At 42.9% G+C, this 25438-nt stretch overlaps 1 protein-coding gene across 1 annotated transcript in view; it reads left to right on the forward strand.

Moving 5' to 3' along the window:
• The window catches only part of LOC117518003 (vacuole membrane protein 1-like), a 256471-nt gene that overhangs the window by 9326 nt on the left and 221707 nt on the right, over positions 1-25438 (forward strand). Inside the window, exons 2-4 of the mRNA XM_034179118.1 lie at positions 13911-13921; positions 14638-14758; positions 18686-18824. Coding sequence (XP_034035009.1) covers positions 13911-13921; positions 14638-14758; positions 18686-18824 — 271 coding nt within the window. The remainder of the gene's footprint in view (positions 1-13910; positions 13922-14637; positions 14759-18685; positions 18825-25438) is intronic.

Raw genomic sequence — 25438 nt, forward strand, 5'->3', positions numbered from 1 at the left:
CTAAGGGATGGTTCAGGGTCACCTGATCCAGCCCTAACTATAAGCTTTAGCAAAAAGGAAAGTTTTAAGCCTAATCTTAAAAGTAGAGAGGGTGTCTGTCTCCCTGATCTGAATTGGGAGCTGGTTCCACAGGAGAGGAGCCTGAAAGCTGAAGGCTCTGCCTCCCATTCTACTCTTACAAACCCTAGGAACTACAAGTAAGCCTGCAGTCTGAGAGCGAAGCGCTCTGTTGGGGTGATATGGTACTATGAGGTCCCTAAGATAAGATGGGACCTGATTATTCAAAACCTTATAAGTAAGAAGAAGAATTTTAAATTCTATTCTAGAATTAACAGGAAGCCAATGAAGAGAGGCCAATATGGGTGAGATATGCTCTCTCCTTCTAGTCCCTGTCAGTACTCTAGCTGCAGCATTTGAATTAATTGAAGGCTTTTCAGGGAACTTTTAGGACAACCTGATAATAATGAATTACAATAGTCCAGCCTAGAGGAAATAAATGCATGAATTAGTTTTTCAGCATCACTCTGAGACAAGACCTTTCTAATTTTAGAGATATTGCGTAAATGAAAAAAAGCAGTCCTACATATTTGTTTAATATGCGCATTGAAGGACATATCCTGATCAAAAATGACTCCAAGATTTCTCATAGTATCACTAGAGGTCAGGGTAATGCCATCCAGAGTAAGGATCTGGTTAGACACCATGTTTCTAAGATTTGTGGGGCCAAGTACAATAACTTCAGTTTTATCTGAGTTTAAAAGCAGGAAATTAGAGGTCATCCATGTCTTTATGTCTGTAAGACAATCCTGCAGTTTAGCTAATTGGTGTGTGTCCTCTGGCTTCATGGATAGATAAAGCTGGGTATCATCTGCTTAACAATGAAAATTTAAGCAATACCGTCTAATAATACTGCCTAAGGGAAGCATGTATAAAGTGAATAAAATTGGTCCTAGCACAGAACCTTGTGGAACTCCATAATTAACCTTAGTCTGTGAAGAAGATTCCCCATTTACATGAACAAATTGTAATCTATTAGATAAATATGATTCAAACCACCGCAGCACAGTGCCTTTAATACCTATGGCATGCTCTAATCTCTGTAATAAAATGTTATGGTCAACAGTATCAAAAGCAGCACTGAGGTCTAACAGAACAAGCACAGAGATGAGTGGGATAGGGGTAATGGGGATGGCAGGGGGAGAGAAGCTGCAGAGAGGTGTGTAAGACTACAACTCTGGCGACCCCTTAATTTTAAAATTATAATTATCTTTTTATTTTCTCATTTGTAAACCCCCTTTAATGTCTGGTGTGTGAAATTAGCTATATAAATTAATGTACATTGTTTTATTTTTTATTTATTTATTTGTTGTGAGTTTAATTAAAATCCACTTACAATTTGTCACACAAAAAGCCCATTGATTTAAATTAAATTTGAAAACAATTAAACATTAAACAACATGCAGAAGTCTGCAAATGGAGCTTGTTAATTTTTAATGTCAGTGTTGTTTTTCTATTTTATGTGCAGACAAAAAGACAGCGTTTACATGTTTTTACAGCTTTCCACACATGTTCAGCTGTTTGCCAGACTTTGGTTCTCTCTTGCCAAAAGACACATTTTATGCATTGCATTACTAAACATACAGTGCATCCGGAAAGTATTCACAGTGCTTCACTTTTTCCACATTTTGTTATGTGTAAAATAATTTTTGGAAATTTGTGGAAATTTTGTTATTCCAAAATAAATGAAATTCATTTTTCCCCCCTCAAAATTCTACACACAATACTCTATAACAACAATGTGAAAAGGTTTTTTTTTTTTTTTTTGCCAATTAATTAAAAAAAATAAAGAAAAACTAAGGAGTCACAAGTACATAAGTATTCACAGCCTTTAAAGATCAAAATTGAGTACAAGTGTATCCTGATTCCACTGATCATCCTTAAGATGTTTGTACATCTTAATCAGAGTCCACCTGGGGTAAATTCAGTTGACTGGACATGATTTGGAAAGACACACACCTGTCTACATATAAGGTCCCACAGTTGACAGTCAGAGCACAAACCACGCATGAAGTCAAAGGAATTGTATGTAGACCTCTGAGACAGGATTGTCTTCAGGCACAAATCTGGGAAAGGGTACAGAAACATTTCTGCTGCTTTGAAGTTCCTAGTGAGCACAGTGGACTCTATCACCCATAGGGGTGAATAGGGCCTTAGTCAGGGAGGTGGCCAAGAACCAGAAACACTACCATCTCAACCATCCACCAATCAGGTCTATGTGGTACGAGTAGAGTGGCCAGATGGAAGACTTTCCTTAGTAAAAGGCACATGGCAGCCCACCTGGAGTTTGCCAAAAGGCACCTGAAGGACTCTCAGACCATGAGAAACAAACTTTTCTGGTCTGATGAGACAAAGATTGAACTCTCTCGTGTGAATGCCTGGTGTCATGTTTGGAGGAAACCAGGCACCTTCCCTACAATGAAGCATGGTGGTGGCGGCATCATGCTGTGGGCTTCTTTTTCAGCGGCAGGAAGTGGGAGACTAGTCAGGATTGAGGGAAAGCTGAATGCAGTAATGTACAGAGACATCCTGGATGAAAACCTGCTCCAGAGCGCTCTTGACCTCAGACTGGGGCAACAGTTCATTTTTCAGCAGGAAAATGACCCTAAACACACAGCCAAGATATCAAAGGAATGGTTTCAGGACAACTCTGTGAATGTCCTTGAGTGGTCCAGCCAGAGCTCAGACCTGAATCCGATTGAACATCTCTGGAGAGATCTGAAAGTGCCTGTGCACTGACGCTCCCTAACCAACCTCATGGAGCTTGAGAGGTGCTGCCAAGAGAAATGGATAAAACTGCCCAATGATATGTGCACCAAGCTTGTGGCATCATATTCAAGAAGACTTGAGGCTAGAGGTGGGCGGATTGATCCTAATATCGATAATATCGATACCAATGCTGATATTGAACGATCCTCATATAAAAAGATCGATACTCCAGCTTTTTTTCTCTCCCGCACGCACTGACTGCTGCGCACGCAGATTCATCAAAGTCTACTCTCTGTCTGTAAGAGCAGGGCTCCGCTGTGTCACACAACATGGAGCAGCACACCCTCCCCCCTCTGGTCTTTTGTTGTTGCACCATCACGTGGCTCAGCGGCACCAGCCAACAGCCATGCAGGTAGGCTCAGCCTGGCCTGCCCACTCAGCGCTCTCCTCGAGTCAACCCTCTACCTCAGGAGATTTTAAGTTGTGTTGAGTGATATTTTTTAAACAAAAATGTTGATTGTGATAATAAAGTATTTTGTTGTCACGTACAATGCTTGTCAAAATTCTATTCTTGGTCTTTTGGATCCTTTGGCTCTATGAAGCTTAAATATGAAAAAGTATCGGTATCGATATCGGCGATACTGGGTCTGTATTTACTTCGTATTGGATCAATACCAAAATTCCCAGTATCGCCCACCTCTACTTGAGGCTGTAATTGCTGCCAAAGGTGCATCAATAAGTATTGAGCAAAGGGTGTGAATACTGATATACAAGTGATTTCTTAGGGGTTTTTTTATAATCATTTTTATAAGTCCCTTCAGCTTCTTCCTTGTTTGCACTCATTGGCACAAGTTTTATGCGCTTCGCGCTTCCTGACACAACTCCACACATGGAGAAATGTGGCAGAGGTAGGGTTTGAACTGGGAACCTTCCGCACTGAAACCAAGTGCACAAACCACTTGGCCACCACCCCTATTTTGTTTTGTTTTGTTTTTTTTATAAATTTACAAAACAAAACAAATTTTTTTAACTTTTTTTCATGTTGTCATTATGGGGTGTTATGAATAGAATTTTGAGGGGAAAAATTAATTTACTCCATTTTGGAATAAGGTTGTAACATAAAATGTAGAAAAAGTGAAGCTCTGTGAATACTTTCTGGAAGTGCTGTAGTTTACTTTTCAAACCGTTCACATTTCTTTTGACCATGAACTTTGACCTATGCCCTTGATATGACCTGTGTTGTAAAAGGACAGTCCACTGAGGGTATCCACCAAGTTTGATTGAAATTGTTCTTTGCATTTTGAAGATATGGCCGTGGACAGACAGACAAGCCTGCAGACAAATAACCTCTTTCCGCATTGTGTCAAGGTTAATAACAAATAATTATTAGGTAGATTAAGCAGCAATGTATTCACTGTTCTGAAAATTTATTTCACATTTACAATGTTAATTTTCTGGAAAACAATATACATTTAATTGTGTGTATGTAATTGACACATCATCATTTTCTTTTGGCTCACGGCCCTCCATCCAGATTAAATTATGACACTTCAAAAGAAATAATCTGGGCACCTGTCAACATATGTGTGGTTTTGAAGTTATGTTGAGCTTGACTTGAGTTTTTTAAAATTATTATTTATTTAATCTTTGTGTTTTCTCATGTGACAGTTTTCTGTGAACAGTCGTCATAGTGCACATTTTAATTTCCGGTAAGTAAACTGATACTATCAACACTAAATTTTGCAAACAAGTAACACCTGCCTTAGAAATGCTGCTGTGTTCTGTCATGGCTGCATCAGGCGCTCAGCACTACCGCTGAGCATGTGTGGACATATTTCACACCTTTAGCCACATCCTTTTAATATATAGTTGGTCGTAGCTTATCCTGGCTCACCAATGCTCCTCTTTTTGTAAGTCACTGCAGTATTTGTGTGGATAAAATCATGGTGCCCTGCCTGATTTGGGGCCGCTGGCCCTCAGCCCAGGCAGGCCTGTGAATTAATCTGCCCATGAATATGTCAGTTCTTTTGACATTTACTCTATGCTTTGCTTGTGCCCATCTTGAAATAAGTCTGACCTTCTGAAGTGTACTCCTCCTGCACATTCTTCCAAGACACATAAACACAGAAGCTGTGATTTAATGTTGGTGCCAAATCAGAAGCAACTTCCACCTGTGGGAACAAAATCTGTTTTTGATTTTTAATGTGAGTACAACAGCACTGAAGCTCATCACTTCTCTTGTTATGACCTGGAACAAATAGTGGTGTTCCTCTCACTTTGGGAATTAACTGATTTATGTTTGCCAACATGTTTTTCACTCAGAAGTTTGCTCCAGGAAAGTGATCTACTTATTTACCGAGCTTTAATTAGACCGTCTCTCTGGAGGATCCCTCGGGCCAAAGATGAAATCTCTTTTCTTGCTGTCCCCTCCTGTGGTTGCTCTGCCTTGTGGGCCCCATCCACCACCACACCCTGCACTCACATTATCATGCACTTCATGGGTTGTTTTTCCCTACATTACCACTGCAGCCTGAACGCAGCACGCAGCAGACTGTCCATTAAACATCAACGGAGAGGTGAGTTTAAGTCCTCTGCACAGTCAGTTTCTTTGTGGATTGTATTTATTACAGGCATTGTGTGCGTGTGTTTGTCTGAAAGGGGATCACTTCACTTTTATTTGCAGCATCATGTTACATTTCTCCACCTGACATTCTTGTGCTTTTTGTTCACTCGCTGAACAGGTCTGGTTTGTTTTGGTAGAAGTGTTTCTTCAATCCCCTGCTTTTTTGCTGCTACAGGATTAATCTTAAAACTGAATATTAAGAGATGTTTTGCAAGATGGTTCTATGTTTATCAGCTATTTGGGTCATCTTGTGTCAAACAGGCTTTGCACCTTTGCGCGCACTGTGTTGTTGAAGTATTACTGACCACCACACTCCGGTCCAAAAGTATTCGGTCAGAGACGCAGTTTTTGTGATTCCTTTGCTCAAATCCACCACAATGGAGTTGAAATGAAACAATCAACACGTGTTTGTAGTGTAGACTTTCAGCTTTAATACAAGGGGTTTAATAAAATATTGCTTTAACCATTTAGGAATTAGCCTTTTTTTTTATATACAGACCCTCCATTTCCAGAACCCATAGGTAATTGGACAAAGCAAATATAAAGATTGAAAGTATAATTCAGCATCAGTTTTCTTTTGGCTAATCAATGGATGAATACACGAACATTCAAGTCAAGTCACTTTGACTTCATTCTTATAACATGTATTCGTGTTAACTACGTATTCTGATGAGCTAGCTGTGAAGCTAACCAGGTTAGCACATGCCAGCTAGCTAGCTAAGCTTGGTTAGTTAGTATAACTTCCTTCAAAAGTGGCTTATTTCTGACAGAATTCTGACAGCATATATTCATTTCCAGGTAACGTGAAGCTGTTAACATATAGCTGCTGTGTTTAACAATTTATATTTGTGACTTTCTGCGTAAAGTGTTCAGCAACAGGAGCTTGTGTTATAAAGTTCGTTAATGTGAGAAGAGCTACAGTCATTGATTATTAGTCAGTTAAATTAGTTACCAACTATTTTGATAATCTATTAATCATTTTTGAGTGATTTCCTGCAGTAAAAAGTCCAAATTCTCAGATTTCACCTTCTTAGATTTTATATTTTCTGTTTTGTTTTGTTTTTTATTTATTTGCTCCTTTCTGAGAATAAGAAGCATATCTTTGGGTTATGGAAAAAAAAAAAAACACACACACAGATTTTTTTCTTCACATTTTGTATACCAAACAGTTAATTGATTAATCAAGAAAGTAATCGACATTATAAATGAAAATAAACTGGATAAAATATTCTTAATGAAAAGTCATAATTTAAATGGTTCATTTCAGGTCGGTGTGCATATGTTCTGTGCACTATGGGAAGTGGGACATGGAATTTTTTGCAGTCCTTAAAGTGACCATCATTTCTGGAAAGACAATGCTTCTTCTGCTTGACAGATCCTAATGTCTCAGTTGCCTAGCAACCTTGCAAATTGTTTTACCTTAAATAGTTTAGGATTAGGTTAAGGGTTAGGACTAAGATTTTATTTTTCTGAAATACATAAAAAGTATGGAAATTTGAACAGGGCCACAGCTTTGAACACTTTTGCATAGTAGCAGAATTCCGATATGGTTCAGGTCCAGTTTTGGAATACGTTCTGATTCACATACTACAGATATACCCTCAGTGGTGTTGTAGTTCATTTTCCTTGCCCAAAATATCTCAGAATAACTGACGTTGCACCAGTTGCAGCAGCAAATTTTCTTACCCGCAGGATAACATGCAACACCTAGGCATGTTTTACCATTTTTGATATGTCAGCAAGACACAAATGTTAGAAAACTAACTTCCTTAGCGATAATAATATGCAATTAATGGATTATTTCCCTTTCAGCTGTTGTCTACTTCTCATAAATCAGTCACAGGGCATGCCTCGCAATAACGCTCAGCATGTACCCAGATTCCTGAGGCTTCTACAGAGCATCATGGAACTGTGCAGTATCAGTGCTGGACAATGTCTGGAGTCTGGCAGCTCAGATAGAGATGAGTCCCAGAAGTAGGGCACAGGATAGAGGGATCAAACCCTGAGTGTGTGAAACGCTAACAGTTTCACCAGATGGTGAGCTGCATGCCTCCATGTCAGAGTCCCCATCTCCCTGCTCACAGACACTCCCTACATATCAATGGGTTTCAGGCTCCGACCTTTGATGGCAACATGGCAGAAATAATAATCTGACTAAAAAAGCCTTTCCCCATGCAAATTCAATCTGATTTCCACTTGCAATTCATAATTTCCACATGACATCACACTTCTGAGTGCACACAGAAAGTTTTTCAGGAATTGCTTGTGTTCCTAGTGTCGATATTAAGCACAGTGACTTATGATTAGCATTGTTGCCTCACAGCAAGAAGGTTGTGGGCTCACTTCCCGCATAGTCCTTTCTGTGTGGAGTTTCTCTCCGTGTCTGCATGGGTTTCCCACCAGGTTCTTCCCATGATCAAAAACATGCTTATTTATGGTCTGCTCCTTTCTCTGCCTCTGACCAAGGCTGCATCTCTATATCTGGAGTTGGTACCCGGGTGCCGGACTGTGACTACCCACTGCTCCCAGTGGTTGGATTGTGTCAAACTGTACTTAGGATGGGTTCAGTGCAGAAGACAGATTTTGTTGTGTGAGTGTACAATGACAATAAAGGCCATTATTATTATTATTGTTATTACTATTATTATTATTATTATTATTATTATTATTTGTTGTTGTGGGCATGTGCTGTTAGTCCCTGTCTGAGCCTTTGTCTATGTGTTATGTCATCATCATCCGTCATGTGTGTTGATCATGTCTGCCTCCCTGTTTTCTGAGTCCTGTGTGTGTCTGCCTCCCTGTTTTCTGAGTCCTGTGTGTGTCTGCCTCCCTGTTTTCTGAGTCCTATGTGTGTCTGCCTCCCTGTTTTCTGAGTCCTATGTGTGTCTGCCTCCCTGTTTTCTGAGTCCTATGTGTGTCTGCCTCCCTGTTTTCTGAGTCCTGTGTGTGTCTGCCTCCCTGTTTTCTGAGTCCTATGTGTGTCTGCCTCCCTGTTTTCTGAGTCCTGTGTGTGTCTGCCTCCCTGTTTTCTGAGTCCTGTGTGAGTGTGTGTCTGCCTCCCTGTTTTCTGGGTCCTGTGTGAGTGTGTGTCTGCCTCCCTGTTTTCTGGGTCCTGTGTGAGTGTGTGTCTGTCTTCCAGTCTTCTGGGTCCTGTGTGTGTCTGCCTCCCTGTTTTCTGGGTCCTGTGTGTGTCTGCCTCCCTGCTTTCTGGGTCCTGCATGAGTGTCTGCCTCACTGTTTTCTGGGTCCGGTGTGAGTGTGTGTCTGCCTCCCTGTTTTCTGGGTCCTGTGAGTGTATGTCTGCCTCCCTGCTTTCTGGGTCCTGTGTGAGTGTGTGTCTGCTTCCCTGTTTTCTGGGTCCTGTGTGTGTCTGCCTCCCTGCTTTCTGGGTCCTGCATGAGTGTCTGCCTCACTGTTTTCTGGGTCCGGTGTGAGTGTGTGTCTGCCTCACTGTTTTCTGGGTCCTGTGTGACTGTGTGTCTGCCTCCCTGTTTTCTGGGTCCTGTGTGTGTGTCTGCCTCCCTGTGTTCTGGGTCCTGTGTGAGTGTGTGTCTGCCTCACTGTTTTCTGGGTCCTGTGTGACTGTGTGTCTGCCTCCCTGTTTTCTGGGTCCTGTGTGTGTGTCTGCCTCCCTGTGTTCTGGGTCCTGTGTGAGTGTGTGTCTGCCTCACTGTTTTCTGGGTCCTGTGTGACTGTGTGTCTGCCTCACTGTTTTCTGGGTCCTGTGTGAGTGTGTGTCTGCCTCACTGTTTTCTGGGTCCTGTGTGACTGTGTGTCTGCCTCACTGTTTTCTGGGTCCTGTGTGACTGTGTGTCTGCCTCACTGTTTTCTGGGTCCTGTGTGTGTGTCTGCCTCCCTGCTTTCTGGGTCCTGTGTGAGTGTGTGTCTGCCTCCTTGTTTTCTGAGTCCTATGTGAGTGTGTGTCTGCTTCCGTTTTCTGGGTCCTGTGTGTGTCTGCCTCCCTGCTTTCTGGGTCCTGTGTGAGTGTGTGTCTGCCTCCCTGTTTTCTGGGTCCTGTGTGAGTGTGTGTCTGCTTCCGTTTTCTGGGTCCTGTGTGAGTGTGTGTCTGCCTCCCTGTTTTCTGGGTCCTGTGTGTGTCTGCCTCCCTGCTTTCTGGGTCCTGTGTGAGTGTGTGTCTGCTTCCCTGTTTTCTGGGTCCTGTGTGAGTGTGTGTCTGCCTCCCTGTTTTCTGGGTCCTGTGTGTGTCTGCCTCCCTGCTTTCTGGGTCCTGTGTGAGTGTGTGTCTGCCTCCCTGTTTTCTCGGTACTGTGTGAGTGTGTGTCTGCATCCTTGTTTTCTGAGTCCTATGTGAGTGTGTCGGCCTCCCTGTTTTCTGGGTCCTGTGTGACTGTGTGTCTGCCTCCCTGTTTTCTGGGTCCTGTGTGTGTCTGCCTCCCTGTTTTCTGGGTCCTGTGTGAGTGTGTGTCTGCCTCCCTGTTTTCTGGGTCCTGTGTGAGTGTGTGTCTGTCTTCCAGTTTTCTGGGTCCTGTGTGTGTCTGCCTCCCTGTTTTCTCAGTCCTGTGTGAGTGTCTGCCTCCTTGTTTTGCGAGTCCTCTGTGAGTGTCTGCCTCCCTGTTTTCTGAGTCCTGTGTGTGTGTGTGTCTGCCTCCCTGTTTTCTGTGTCCTGTGTGAGTGTGTGTGTCTGCCTCCCTGTTTTCTGTGTCCTGTGTGAGTGTGTGTGTCTGCCTCCCTGTTTTCTGGGTCCTGTGTGAGTGTGTGTCTGCCTCCCTGTTTTCTGAGTCCTGTGTGAGTGTGTGTCTGCCTCCCTGTTTTCTGGGTCCGATGTGAGTGTGTGTCTGCCTCCCTGTTTTCTGGGTCCTGTGTGAGTGTGTGTCTGCCTCCCTGTTTTCTGGGTCCTGTGTGAGTGTGTGTCTGTCTTCCAGTTTTCTGGGTCCTGTGTGTGTCTGCCTCCCTGTTTTCTCAGTCCTGTGTGAGTGTCTGCCTCCTTGTTTTGCGAGTCCTCTGTGAGTGTCTGCCTCCCTGTTTTCTGAGTCCTGTGTGTGTGTGTGTCTGCCTCCCTGTTTTCTGTGTCCTGTGTGAGTGTGTGTGTCTGCCTCCCTGTTTTCTGTGTCCTGTGTGAGTGTGTGTGTCTGCCTCCCTGTTTTCTGTGTCCTGTGTGAGTGTGTGTTTGCCTCCCTGTTTTCTGTGTCCTGTGTGAGTGTGTGTGTCTGCCTCCCTGTTTTCTGTGTCCTGTGTGAGTGTGTGTGTCTGCCTCCCTGTTTTCTGGGTCCTGTGTGAGTGTGTGTCTGCCTCCCTGTTTTCTGAGTCCTGTGTGAGTGTGTGTCTGCCTCCCTGTTTTCTGAGTCCTGTGTGAGTGTGTGTCTGCCTCCCTGTTTTCTGAGTCCTGTGTGAGTGTGTGTCTGCCTCCCTGTTTTCTGGGTCCGATGTGAGTGTGTGTCTGCCTCCCTGTTTTCTGGGTCCTGTGTGAGTGTGTGTCTGCCTCCCTGTTTTCTGGGTCCTGTGTGAGTGTGTGTCTGCCTCACTGTTTTCTGGGTCCGATGTGAGTGTGTGTCTGCCTCCCTGTTTTCTGGGTCCTGTGTGTGTGTGTGTGTGTGTCTGCCTCCCTGTTTTCTGGGTCCTGTGTGAGTGTGTGTTTGCCTCACTGTTTTCTGGGTCCTGTGTGAGTGTGTGTCTGCCTCCTGCGTCCTGTGTGAGTGTGTGTTTGCCTCCCTGTTTTCTGGGTCCTGTGTGAGTGTGTGTCTGCCTCACTGTTTTCTGGGTCCGATGTGAGTGTGTGTCTGCCTCCCTGTTTTCTGGGTCCTGTGTGTGTGTGTGTGTGTGTGTGTCTGCCTCCCTGTTTTCTGGGTCCTGTGTGAGTGTGTGTTTGCCTCACTGTTTTCTGGGTCCTGTGTGAGTGTGTGTCTGCCTCCTGCGTCCTGTGTGAGTGTGTGTTTGCCTCCCTGTTTTCTGGGTCCTGTGTGAGTGTGTGTCTGCCTCCTGCGTCCTGTGTGAGTGTGTGTTTGCCTCCCTGTTTTCTTGGTCCTGTGTGGGTGTGTGTTTGCCTCCCTGTTTTCTGGGTCCTGTGTGAGTGTGTGTCTGCCTCCTGCATCCTGTGTGAGTGTGTGTTTGCCTCCCTATTTTCTGGGTCCTGTGTGAGTGTGTGTCTGCCTCCTGCGTCCTGTGTGAGTGTGTGTCTGCCTCACTGTTTTCTGGGTCCTGTGTGAGTGTGTGTGTCTGCCTCCCTGTTTTCTGGGTCTTGTGTGAGTGTGTGTCTGCCTCCCTGTTTTCTGAGTCCTGTGTGAGTTTGTGTCTGCCTCCCTGTTTTCTGGGTCCTGTGTGAGTGTGTGTCTGCCTCCTGCGTCCTGTGTGAGTGTGTGTCTGCCTCCCTGTTTTCTGAGTCCTGTGTGAGTGTGTGTCTGCCTCCCTGTTTTCTGAGTCCTGTGTGAGTGTGTGTCTGCCTCCCTGTTTTCTGAGTCCTGTGTGAGTGTGTGTTTGCCTCCTGCGTCCTGTGTGAGTGTGTGTCTGCCTCCCTGTTTTCTGAGTCCTGTGTGAGTGTGTGTCTGCCTCCTGCGTCCTGTGTGAGTGTGTGTCTGCCTCCCTGTTTTCTGAGTCCTGTGTGAGTGTGTGTCTGCCTCCCTGTTTTCTGGGTCCTGTGTGAGTGTGTGTCTGCCTCACTGTTTTCTGGGTCCGATGTGAGTGTGTGTCTGCCTCCCTGTTTTCTGGGTCCTGTGTGTGTGTGTGTGTGTGTGTGTCTGCCTCCCTGTTTTCTGGGTCCTGTGTGAGTGTGTGTTTGCCTCACTGTTTTCTGGGTCCTGTGTGAGTGTGTGTCTGCCTCCTGCGTCCTGTGTGAGTGTGTGTTTGCCTCCCTGTTTTCTGGGTCCTGTGTGGGTGTGTGTTTGCCTCCCTATTTTCTGGGTCCTGTGTGAGTGTGTGTCTGCCTCCTGCGTCCTGTGTGAGTGTGTGTTTGCCTCCCTATTTTCTGGGTCCTGTGTGAGTGTGTGTCTGCCTCCTGCGTCCTGTGTGAGTGTGTGTTTGCCTCCCTATTTTCTGGGTCCTGTGTGAGTGTGTGTCTGCCTCCTTGTTTTCTGGGTCCTGTGTGTGTGTCTTCCTCCCTGTTTTCTGGGTCCTGTGTGTGTGTCTGCCTCCCTGCTTTCTGGGTCCTGTGTGAGTGTGTGTCTGCCTCCTGCGTCCTGTGTGAGTGTGTGTTTGCCTCCCTGTTTTCTGGGTCCTGTGTGGGTGTGTGTTTGCCTCCCTATTTTCTGGGTCCTGTATGAGTGTGTGTCTGCCTCCTGTGTCCTGTGTGAGTGTGTGTTTGCCTCCCTGTTTTCTGGATCCTGTGTGGGTGTGTGTTTGCCTCCCTGTTTTCTGGGTCCTGTGTGAGTGTGTGTCTGCCTCCTGCGTCCTGTGTGAGTGTGTGTTTGCCTCCCTGTTTTCTGGGTCCTGTGTGGGTGTGTGTTTGCCTCCCTATTTTCTGGGTCCTGTATGAGTGTGTGTCTGCCTCCTGTGTCCTGTGTGAGTGTGTGTTTGCCTCCCTGTTTTCTGGATCCTGTGTGGGTGTGTGTTTGCCTCCCTGTTTTCTGGGTCCTGTGTGAGTGTGTGTCTGCCTCCTGTGTCCTGTGTGAGTGTGTGTTTGCCTCCCTGTTTTCTGGATCCTGTGTGGGTGTGTGTTTGCCTCCCTGTTTTCTGGGTCCTGTGTGAGTGTGTGTCTGCCTCACTGTTTTCTGGGTCCGATGTGAGTGTGTGTCTGCCTCCCTGTTTTCTGGGTGTTTTGTGAGTGTGTGTCTGCCTCCCTGTTTTCTGAGTCCTGTGTGAGTGTGTGTCTGCCTCCCTGCTTTCTGGGTCCTGTGTGAGTGTGTGTCTGCCTCCCTGTTTTCTGGGTCCTGTGTGAGTGTGTGTCTGCCTCAGTGTTTTCTGGGTCCTGTGTGTGTGTCTGCCTCCTTGTTTTCTGGGTCCTGTGTGAGTGTGTGTCTGCCTCCTGCGTCCTGTGTGAGTGTGTGTTTGCCTCCCTGTTTTCTGGGTCCTGTGTGAGTGTGTGTTTGCCTCCCTGTTTTCTGCGTCCTGTGTGAGTGTGTGTTTGCCTCCCTGTTTTCTGGGTCCGATGTGAGTGTGTGTCTGCCTCCCTGTTTTCTGGGTGTTTTGTGAGTGTGTGTCTGCCTCCCTGTTTTCTGAGTCCTGTGTGAGTGTGTGTCTGCCTCCCTGTTTTCTGGGTCCTGTGTGAGTGTGTGTCTGCCTCAGTGTTTTCTGGGTGTTTTGTGAGTGTGTGTCTGCCTCCCTGTTTTCTGAGTCCTGTGTGAGTGTGTGTCTGCCTCCCTGTTTTCTGGGTCCTGTGTGTGTGTCTGCTTCCCTGCCTCACGAGTCGTGTGGGTGTATGTGTAAGCACACACGCGCTCCCGGCTGTCATCTGTGTGTGTGCTCTGTCTTGTCTTTATTCTGGAATTTGTGTGTGATTCTTGCGTTCCTTTGTGTGCACCTGCTGTTCTCAGGTGTGTGTGTCTGTGCATGTGCACCTGTCGTCCCGTCTCCTGCGTGTGTTTGTGTTATGCACTTTACCTGTGTTTGTTCTCTGTGTCTTGTGTGTCAGGTGTTGAGTTGGTGAGATGTTTGGATCATCCGTTTTGGTGTCTGTGTCACTCCTGGTCTGTGCCCCTGCGTTCCTCGGGCTTTGTATGTGTACTTCGGGCTCTGAGTTCCTCGTTTGACCTGTTGTATTCTGGTTTTGGTTCATGGTTTCTTTGTGATCATCTTGTATGTTTGTTATCATGGATGCTTCATTCTTTGTTCGTGTCTCCCCCTGAGGTTGTCTTTTATTTCCGTATGTTTACTTCCCTTCATCAGCAGAGTTGATTGGTTTTTGTTCATCATGTTTTCCACTCACCCTTTGTTGTTCTGTTATTTCATGTGCACCTGTTAGTTCTTCCTTCCGGTTTCTCCTACACAGCTCTCAGTCAATAGTTCAGTTTCTCCTCCATGCTGTCCTATGTTTTGTCAGACGTTTAATCCTGTTTCCTCACTGTTTGTTGAAGATCCCACTGTATAATTTATGTTTTGTCACCTTGGAGTTATTAAATCAGTTGGTCTTTGGCACACATTCCTCCGTGTCCTGGCTGCCTGCCTCTAGGGTTTAAATGATCTTCCTTCCAGGCAACTAATCGGAACAGTTATTATTATTAAAGTAATCTTTAGGTTAAACCGCACTGGGTTATTTGTAGTCTGCAGGGCGTACCAGCACACACAGACACGACTATGGATGTTTATGCACGTGTTTGACACAGTTTGTGTGTCTATCTGTGGCTGTTTGTGATGTGAAGACTTGTCTCTTCTCTCACCGGGACTCCTTTTTGATGGATGAGATGGCAGACAGTGGGGCAGAAGGTGAGCTCTTGCAGAAGCATCACGGTGCAAATGAGGAGCAAAACGGACAGCAGATAGGTAAATAATAATAATAATAATAAAAGATTCATGCAATACATTACACTCATGAAGACTTGAAAATATTTTATTTGAAATAAATCATTCTTTGGTTCTGTTTGCACATATTCAGAAATACAACATTGCATGTACCACACTATTACAGTGGCTCCCAGATTTCTACCCCCCCGGGCCAAAAACACTTGATACTCCCTCAATAACATGGAATGTTGTTGGGATGTCTTCCCCTTTAGCTGACCTTGTAGAGCAGTGGTCTCAAATATGAGCAGTCTGGTGTTTGAACCCAACCGTGGTCATAAAGATATGTCATCTGGTCCCATTTGTATCAAAACGAGTTACTTTAACTGACATTTTCAAATACTTCAAATGCACATTCTAATCCAATTACATTTGTTGCGCAAATTTGATTGGTTAATCGTGTAAAGTTTTCAGACCATAAAATATCACGTTGACGGTGGCAAAATATTTGACTGTTTCACATTTGATGTATTACTCCGCACCTTGACCGCGCTGCTATGCAGATGTCAATAATGGCACTGTCAACTGAGAGCAAGAGAAACTAGTGCAGCGACAACAATGCCGAAATGGGTCAATTTAATCATACCAAAGTATTGAAGTGGATTCTGATACGGAATTACTCAGTGCAGCTGACGAGATGGAGAAATGTTGTAAGCTTCACCAAACCCAATTACTTACAGAAAAATAAACCATGCAGACGATGGAATTCGATTAGAATGGGAATAACCCCCTTGTGTCTGATGATTTGCAGACATTCATGCTGGTCACAAATATCCGTAAAGCTCAATTTGCAACCGTATAACAGCATGAACATCCGCAATTCATCAGACACAATGGGGTTATTCCCATTCTAATCTAATTCCATCGTTTGCACAGTGGATTTTTCTGTAGGTAATTCGGTCGGCGAGGCTTGCTGTGAGGCATCGTCACTTCAACAGCGGTCAGGGTGCAGAGTAATCCATCAAATGTGAAACGGTAATTCTATGTCAGAATCTACATCACTACTTTCGTATGGTAGCTTAAATTAACCCATTTCGGAAGTGGCAAGGGTACACTACTCTCTCTTGCTCTCAGCTAACAGCACCATTATGACATCTGTGTAGCAGCACACGCAGCCAGTGTTCTGTTGAATTGTGTGTCTCGTCGCATAAATTGACAGTTCCTCGTCCCGACAATATTGCGCATGCATGCACATGCGCAGTTGGGTGGAGGGCTGGCCTCTCGACAGGAATGACATCTCGTCAGAACACTGGTCAGGGTGTGGAGTAATACATCCAAATGTGAAACGGTCAGTGGTGGGTGCAGCTAACCAAAAAGTTATCTTAGATAACAGCTAATCAGCTAAGTGAAAAGTTATCTTTTATAAAGATAAACTGATAAACCACCCAAAAATTTATCGGAAGCTACAGCTAACCGTTAACTTTCAGTATTGTCTCTGGTACACTTGCAACAACTTTTGTCTTTGTGCACCCTGCTCACTGCTGGATTCTCTTGTTTACTACATATTCTGCAGCAATGAAGTAGTTGAGAGGAGCTAAGCTCAACTCTACACACACAAAACAAGCCATTACTCCTTAACAGGATACCGCAGTGCCACCGTGAGGCAGAGGTCTTGGAAAATAAAGCAGTTTTGACTTATGGTTTTGATTAAAAAATGTTTTAAAAATAACTCCATTAATGTCAATTCTGTCATTTGTACAAAGTTAAAATATAACACATATCTTTTCATTTTAAATAATGCACTAATTCTGAAGTTTTTAACAAACACAGACAGATGCCAAAGGGATTATGGGTAAATGAGCCTCTGCTGATTGGTTGACTCATTCATTCTTTGTAAAAACCAACACGTTAATGTGATGTGACTTGTGTGTTGGTATTTACATATAAATGTGCTTTTGTAAAATATGCCATTTTATTCATATGTAAAAAAAAAAAAGCCATTTACAAAAGCCAAAAATCAAGTTGTGATTTTTCAACCGTCTGATATAACCGGGGTCAAAATCCATAGAACACTGCCATCTATTGGCGCCCAGACACTCAGACCCTTATCCATAATCCTTTGCATACCAGTTTTTTTTTTTTACGTGCCAGAGAATTGCTGCTGTTTAAACAACAAAATCCATAACGACAATTATAAATGAACATTATACAACCAAAATGTACATTTTTATTTCTTTAGCTGCTGCAAGAGTCTGCCACAACTCTCAGTTGTGCAAAGAATTGGATATCTCAATACTTAGGGTGAATACTGCCATTAACACTACTGGCCAGTAGATGGCAGTAGAGGCCGTGAAAACTTTCCAAAACAAATATTCCATATTATCCGTGTGCTACGTTTAATCTGCATGGAGAAGCAACCTGAGCTTCTTCTGGCATTTTTACATAAAACAAACACAATAACAATGTCTATAAACCCTGAGAATTTATTCTCACAAGAGTTTTAGGCACAATATACAAAGAGTTTAATGCTGTTGTCCATGTGGAGCCTGATCAGAGCATCTCAAATGCATTTCTCTTGTCGTGACTGTAGTGAGATTACCCATAATGCACCTGGACACAGCATATCCACACTAAAACCTCAAAATTAGTGCAATACTTTAAAACTAAAACATATAGCTGATGTTTTCAATTTATAAAACTGCAGAAGTGACTGTAATTTAAATAACATGTCTGAAATTAGTTTTGTTAAAATTTTTGTTAAAATAAGTTAAAACTGTATGGCTCTGGATGACTTGGGTGATATTGCCATTAAGTTAGTATGGTGTCAAGAGCAATTATGTTGTGACCAGCTCTTCTCTGACTGCAGAGGACAGAGGGGTTTCTCCTGAAACCAGCTCAGTTCTGTTTACAGAGACCAGGGCTGTTTATCTGCTACAAAACATTTAACAGGTAAGCGCTAAAATCTTTAATATCAGACTTAACAAAAGATTCTAACTGATTAAGATTTATTCACTTCACCTATAAAAACATGTTAGCGATCTAAAAATTATCGGACTCAGTACGTTCACGACAGGACAAATGCATTTCAGACACTCTCTTCAGGCTCCACGGACAGCAGCATTAAACTCTAGTGCCTAAAAGTCTCGTGAATATATTCTCTGGGTTTATAGACGTTATTGTATTTTCATTTGTTAAATTCCACGCATCTTAAATGTAGCAGACACGGATTGTCTGGAATTTTGTTTTGGCAAGTTTTCGGGCCTCTACTCCCATCTACTGGCCAGTAGTGTTCATGGCAGTATTCGCCCTAAGTACTAAGCATCTGGGCACCAGTAGATGGCAGTGTTCTATTTATTTTGACCCCGGTTATATCAGATGGTTGTCAAATCAACTTTTTGGCTTTGCAAATTTTTATTTTTATTTTTTTTTACAAATTAAGTTTAAAAACAAAACAAAACAACAACAACAAAAAAAACCCATTACAAGACAGGTCTGCGGTGTTTGCACATGCACAGAGCGAGCGGTTGGATGCTTGTAGCTCTTCAGCAGCAGGATAGAGAATAATATCAAACAGGTTTGATTTTCATCTGACCATATGATCAGCAATCAGGAGGTGGTCGTGAGATGTTAAACGCAGCTTGTTACTCCATGTACACTACACGATGCAGGACGCGTGATTAACCTGAAACTTGGTCCAAAAAAATTCTTGCATGAATGAAAAAAGCAATTGTGGTGTTAAAACTCAAATTCAGCTTGTTAGTAGTTGCAAATGTACCAGAGATAATACTGGAATTTATTGGTTATCTGTAACTTCCGATACATTTTTGGGTGGTTTATCTGTTTAACTTTATCAAAGATAACTTTTCAGTTATCTGATTATCTGTTATCGAAGTTAATTTTTTGGTTATCTGTGCCCACCACTGTCTAATTGACAGTCTTTCTTCCAACATTTATGTTGTGCTTGTCCAGATTCAGTGCTGCCTGTGGATGAGGGGAAGCAGAGCAACCAGGGGGAATGTGATTCTCTGGTGTTATGGAAGAAACCTCTGCTCACGCTCTACTACTTCACTTTGGAGCTGCTCAGCACCCTTCAAGAGTGGTTATGGAGGTAAGGTCCATTTTGAGGGGTGTGGCGGTCATGGGTTAACGTTCTGGGTGGGACTGGCGCCTGATGCCCCCTCCTGTTGACTGATTTCAGTTTGGGAGATAAAAGGGTGATGAGAATAGGAGCTGGCCACCCAACCTCATCACAATGAGGATGTGTGCTGCTCAAACTAATGTATCACCAAAGATCAGGAATGGCTACAGAATTCATTGATTTGGCCCATAACTATTTGGAGAGTAATGACATTTTTGCAAGTTTTGCCTTTGTACATCACCACAGTGAACATAAAATGAAACAATAAAGATATGATTGTAGTGTTGACTTTCAGCCTTAATTCAAGGGATTTAACAACAAAAAAAAACATGCCAACCATTTAGGAATTATGGGTCATTTTATACACAATCCCTGCATTTTCAGAGCCCTTAAGTAATTGGAGAAACTAAATATGTACACATCATCACTTTTGATGTCAGCTTTCTTTAGACAGATGGTGGATATTTGAACATTTCCAAGTCACCCCAAGATGCTTCACAAGAGCAGGTTCTGGCCACCGCGTCAACAAATTAGTTAAAATTTGAAACAGTTAACATAAGCATACCAATAAACAAATCAAATTGACGCAATAAGCAGTAAAATAGAATTTGCCAGAAGGCACATGGGAGACTTTAGCCTAGAATTGATCTGTTTCTTGTATGAACCTAATACCTCTCAAACCCATACACTCCCAGGGGACATGATTGTCACTGATGAGGTCAGTGAGTCTCTCAGTGTGTTTGAAATTTTCACCACAAGCAACTTATAAAATCACAGCCTAATTTACATTCATATAAAATACATTTTCTCATATTTTTAAGTGCAATACCTTGTTCAAAATCCCAGTTTTCTGCCCTGTGGCCTCTGCTCTAACTGGTCATGTAAACCAATAAACATGGACAATATTAACATCTGAGATATGATGCAGAAGAGGCCATGTGATGTCAGCTGAAGTTGTATGAAGCGGCCTCATTTGTTTTTATTTTCCTGAAGCTTGGTGTCACCATTTGAAGAAGACTTTTTGCTCCACAAAATACAATTTAAATGAAGGCGTTTGATCCTCAAGGGCTGTTTGCAATTCATTAAACTAAAATTAGCAGAAGACCTGTCAGCATTTTGGAGGTTCATTTCCTGTTGGACATCAAAACTTTATTAAGTTCTGGATCAGCAGAAAGGGCACTGCAAAAACTGTATCTAAGAAAGTAAAAAATGAGTTGTTTAAAGAAAATTTGACTTTATTTTTGTCTAAATAGAAAAATAATCTTGTCAAGCATTTTTTTTTTTACATAAGAAAACATGTCTTATTTTGGGAAAATGTATCTCACTTTTTCTTAATACGTTTTTTTCCAGCTAATATCAAGCTGTATTTAATCAGTAACAAGGAAAGACAATGGATTTCAAATCATCCAAGCAAAGGAACAAGATTTTTTCCTTATTTTAAGACAGAGGCTAATATTAAAATTAGAATTCTGTCATTGAGTATGTGTATGCTTCCATTTTTTAATGCTCTGGGCAAACACAGGAAGATATTGTGGTGGTTGTTGTTGGGAGTAACGGCCTTCATACTCTTCCTGTCCATCAGAGACAGACAAAAGCAGAAATTCACAACCTCAGACAGAAGGTGTCCTTGGTGCTATCAGCCCAGAAAGGCTCCTCTGTAATAGTTTAGTCTTCAGATGGAGATATAGTGAAACCTCAGACACAGCACAAGCTCAATCACAGGATTTGCTTGTTTTCCGTCTCGTCATTATGCTCCATCATTGCAGTATTTTGGAACATAAAAGCTTTTTCCTCCTTCATTGCTGTTGTTACCTCACTTGCACACAACAAAGCATCGGTATCAGCCCATCTTGCAACAGCTCCTGCTTCAGCGTCACCTTCCCTATGTTGTGCAACATGCTTTTTATACACCAAATAATCCTCGTTGACTGTCAATGAATCAGTCATCCTCGTAGGAGGTATCTAGAAGTTTATTCCACCTCAATTGGACAACCGCAAACATCAGTTGGATGAAAGGCAACACATCTTGAAGACCAACAAGAAGTCTAGCTGATGTAAACTTCAAGAAATCTACAGTATATTGACAAAGAGGGCCAAAAATAAGGTCAGCTTGTACACTCGGTGAGGCCTTTGCGGTGAGGACAACGTGTTTATTTTCAAAACTACAAGAGGATGTGGTGAACCGCAGGCACTACACGCAGTGTTCTGATGGAGAGAAGCTACCGTTCACTCTTCAGCACATGCTGTAACTGCTGAAGGTGGATACATGTAAATAAGTTTTAGCTTAGTCTACAAAAGAACACAAGCTCACATGTTCATGTTCTTAGAAGTAGTTTGTAACTGATAGCACAGCGTTTAGATGGCAAGGATGGCCACCTACTGGTCATCAGTGTGGCTCCTGTAATTGAAATACAACCCCTGGCAAAAATTATGGAATCACCGGCCTCGGAGGATGTTCATTCAGTTGTTTAATTTTGTCGAAAAAAAGCAGATCACAGACATGACACAAAACTAAAGTCATTTCAAATGGCAACTTTCTGGCTTTAAGAAACACTATAAGAAATCAGGAAAAAAAATTGTGGCAGTCAGTAACGGTTACTTTTTTAGACCAAGCAGAGGGAAAAAAATATGGAATCACTCAATTCTGAGGAAAAAATTATGGAATCACCCTGTAAATTTTCATCCCCAAAACTAACACCTCCATCAAATCAGATCTGCTTGTTAGTCTGCATCTAAAAAGGAGTGAACACACCTTGGAGAGCTGTTGCACCAAGTGGACTGACATGAATCATGGCTCCAACACGAGAGATGTCAATTGAAACAAAGGAGAGGATTATCAAACTCTTAAAAGAGGGTAAATCATCACACAATGTTGCAAAAGATGTTGGTTGTTCACAGTCAGCTGTGTCTAAACTCTGGACTAAATACAAACAACATGGGAAGGTTGTTAAAGGCAAACATACTGGTAGACCAAGGAAGACATCAAAGCGTCAAGACAGAAAACTTAAAGCAATATGTCTCAAAAATTGAAAATGCACAACAAAACAAATGAGGAACGAATGGGAGGAAACTGGAGTCAACGTCTGTGACCGAACTGTAAGAAACTGCCTAAAGGAAATGGGATTTACATACAGAAAAGCTAAACGAAAGCCATCATTAACACCTAAACAGAAAAAAACAAGGTTACAATGGGCTAAGGAAAAGCAATCGTGGACTGACTGGATGAAGTCATATTCAGTGATGAATCTCAAATCTGCATTGGGTAAGGTGATGATGCTGGAACTTTTGTTTGGTGCCATTCCAATGAGATTTCTAAAGATGACTGCCTGAAGAGAACGTAAATTTCCACAGTCATTGATGATATTGGGCTGCATGTCAGGTAAAGGCACTGGGGAGATGGCTGTCATTACATCATCAATAAATGCACAAGTTTACATTGATATTTTGGACACTTTTCTTATCCCATCAATTGAAAGGATGTTTGGGGATGATGAAATCATTTTTCAAGATGATAATGCATCTTGCCATAGAGCAAAAACTGTGAAAACATTCCTTGCAAAAAGACACATAGGGTCAATGTCATGGCCTGCAAATAGTCCAAATCTTAATCCAATTGAAAATCTTTGGTGGAAGTTGAAGAAAATGGTCCATGACAAGGCTCCAACCTGCAAAGCTGATCTGGCAACAGCAATCAGAGAACGTTGGAGCCAGATTGATGAAGAGTACTGTTTGTCACTCATTAAGTCCATGCCTCAGACTGCAAGCTGTTATAAAAGCCAGAGGTGGTGCAACAAAATACTAGTGATGTGTTGGAGCGTTCTTTTGTTTTTCACGATTCCATAATTTTTTTCCTCAGAATTGAGTGATTCCATATTTTTTTTCCCTCTGCTTGGTCTAAAAAAGTAACCGTTACTGACTGCCACAATTTTTTTTTTTTCCTGATTTCTTATAGTGTTTCTTAGAACCAGAAAGTTGCCATTTGAAATGACTTTAGTTTTGTGTCATGTCTGTGATCTGCTTTTTTTTCTACAAAATTAAACAACTGAATGAACATCCTCCGAGGCCGGTGATTCCATAATTTTTGCCAGGGGTTGTATAAGTGGGACAATGCTGGTATAAACAATGAGCGGCACAGTAGAGCAGTGGCTGGGATTGTCACCTCACATACAAGAATGTTGTGGGTTCAAACCCAACATGTGGACTCTATTTGTGCAAATTAATTAATCAGTTTCTTCTCAAATTATCTTGACCTGCGCTCATGGTGCCATCCCTGATGGAATGGAGCCTCTTGCTCCCAGAACCTATTTAGTGTGTATGGTTGGCTAGGCTGTGTTTATCCCTGCTTTTACCAGTAACTGCGATGGAAATCTACCCTTCCCTGGGATTGGGAGGTCCTGCATGGATCATTTATGTAGGTGTCAGGAAATTGGTGGGGAAACCAATGCACATTCCACGCATTCCTTCTCCTTTGAGACCAAGGGGCGAGACAAATTTTTCTGATACCTAAGTTCATTGGTGGGAGCTGCTAAGGATGCAGAGGTAAGTAATGCACTGGGAGGTAAAGGTTTTGTAACTATTGTGCACTTTTCCTTATTCCTGCAGCTGAGATTCATCAGTGCTCTTGGTGCTTTAGGATTTTCCTTCTCACTGTACTCTAATTTTAGGTTGCATATGGAGATACCAGTAGGTATGCCTCAGACTGAGCAACTGGGGCAGCCAAACTCAAAAGAAAAAAAGGAGGCACCGAAAGACAAGTTTACCAATTTTGTCATTGCTATGATCCATTTTTAATTGTTTTTGTCTTGAACGCTCTGTAAAATAATTATGCTGCCAATATGTAAGGCAGTCTGAAAGAGATAGAGTACTCCTTTCCTTTTTGTCATCAAAGCGAGGGCTTTTGATATTTTTCCGGAGCCCGGACAAGGTGTCAGGTGGTATACAGAAGAAGTAACTCCGATATTGGCCCTGATGTGTTGGTGCTTGTCTCTGGATTCCGTAGCATCAAGTGGATGATAGTCTACAACTCCCCCATGGACGGGACACCAGCCCAACGCAGGTTGCTTCTCCAGCCAAGGCCAGTACCAATTTACAGCTGGATGGACTGCAACAATGTAGATTAAGTGTCTTGTCCAAGCACACAAACAGGTAACGTGAGCAGGATACAAATCCAAGTCTATGTATTTGCAGTCCAGCTCCTTATCCACTGAGCTACCTGCTCTACAGGTGATATATGCTGCAGTTTTAATTGCCAACGGTTTATATGTGGTACATGTAACATACGGTGCATCCGGAAAGTATTCACAGCACTTCACTTTTTCCACATTTTATGTTACGGCCTTATTCCAAAATAGAGTAAATTAATTTTTTCCTCAAAATTCTACTCACAACACCCCATAATGACAACATGATTTTTTAAAAATAATTTTTCAGATTTATTAAAAATAAAAAACTAAGAAATCACATGTACATAAGTATTCACACCCTTTACTCAATACTTTGTTGATGCACCTTTGACAGCAATTACAGCATCAAGTCTTCTTGAATATGATGCAGCAAGCTTGGTGCACCTATCTTTGAGCAGTTATACCAATTCCTCATTGCAGTACCTCTCAAGCTTCATCAGGTTGGATGGGGAACGTCGGTTCAGATCTCTCTAAAGATGTTCAATCGGATTGAGGTCTGGACTCTGGCTGGGCCACTCAAGGACATTCACAGAATTGTCCTGAAGCCACTCCTTTGATATCTTGGCTGTGTGCTTAGAGTCATTGTCTTGCTGAAAAAAGGACAATGGCACTAGTTTGAGGTCAAGAGCGCTCAAGCCTGGTGAGTCTCCCAGTTGCTGCTGCTGAGAAACATCCCCACAGCATGATGCTGCCACCACCATGCTTCACTGTAGGGATGGTGCCTGGTTTCATCCAAACATGACACCTGGCATTCACACCAAGGAATTCAACCTTTGTCTCATCAGACCAGAGAATTTTGTTTCTCCTGGTCTGAGAGTCCTTCAGCTGCCTTTTGTCAAACTCCAGGTGGGCTGCCATGTGCCTTTTACTAAGGAGTGGCTTCTGTCTGGCCACTCTACCATACAGGTCTGATTGGTGGATTGCTGCGGAGATGGTTGTCCTCCTGGAAAGTTCTCCTCTCTCCACAGAGGAATGCTGGAGCTCTGACAGAGTGACCATCAAGTTATTGGTTACCTCCCTGACTAAGGCCCTTCTCCCCCAATCGCTCAGTTTAGACGGGGGGCCAGCTCTAGGAAGAGTCCTGGTGGATCCAAATTTCTTCCGTTTATGAATGATGGAGGCCACTGTGCTCATTGGGACCGTCAAAGCAGCAAAAATGTTTCTGTACCCTTCCCCAGATTTGTGCCTTGAGACAATCCTCTTGTGAAGGTCTACAGACAATTCCTTTGACTTCATGCTTGGTTTGTGCTCTGACTGTCAACTGTGGGACCTTATATGTAGACAGGTTTGTGTCTTTCCGAATCATGTCCAATCAACTGAATTTACCCCAGGTGGACTCCAATTAAGCTGTAGAAACACCATAAGGATGATCAGTGGAAACAGGATGAAACTGAGCTCAAT

Source organism: Thalassophryne amazonica, chromosome 9 (assembly GCF_902500255.1).
Source record: "Thalassophryne amazonica chromosome 9, fThaAma1.1, whole genome shotgun sequence".
Lineage (NCBI taxonomy): Eukaryota > Metazoa > Chordata > Actinopteri > Batrachoidiformes > Batrachoididae > Thalassophryne > Thalassophryne amazonica.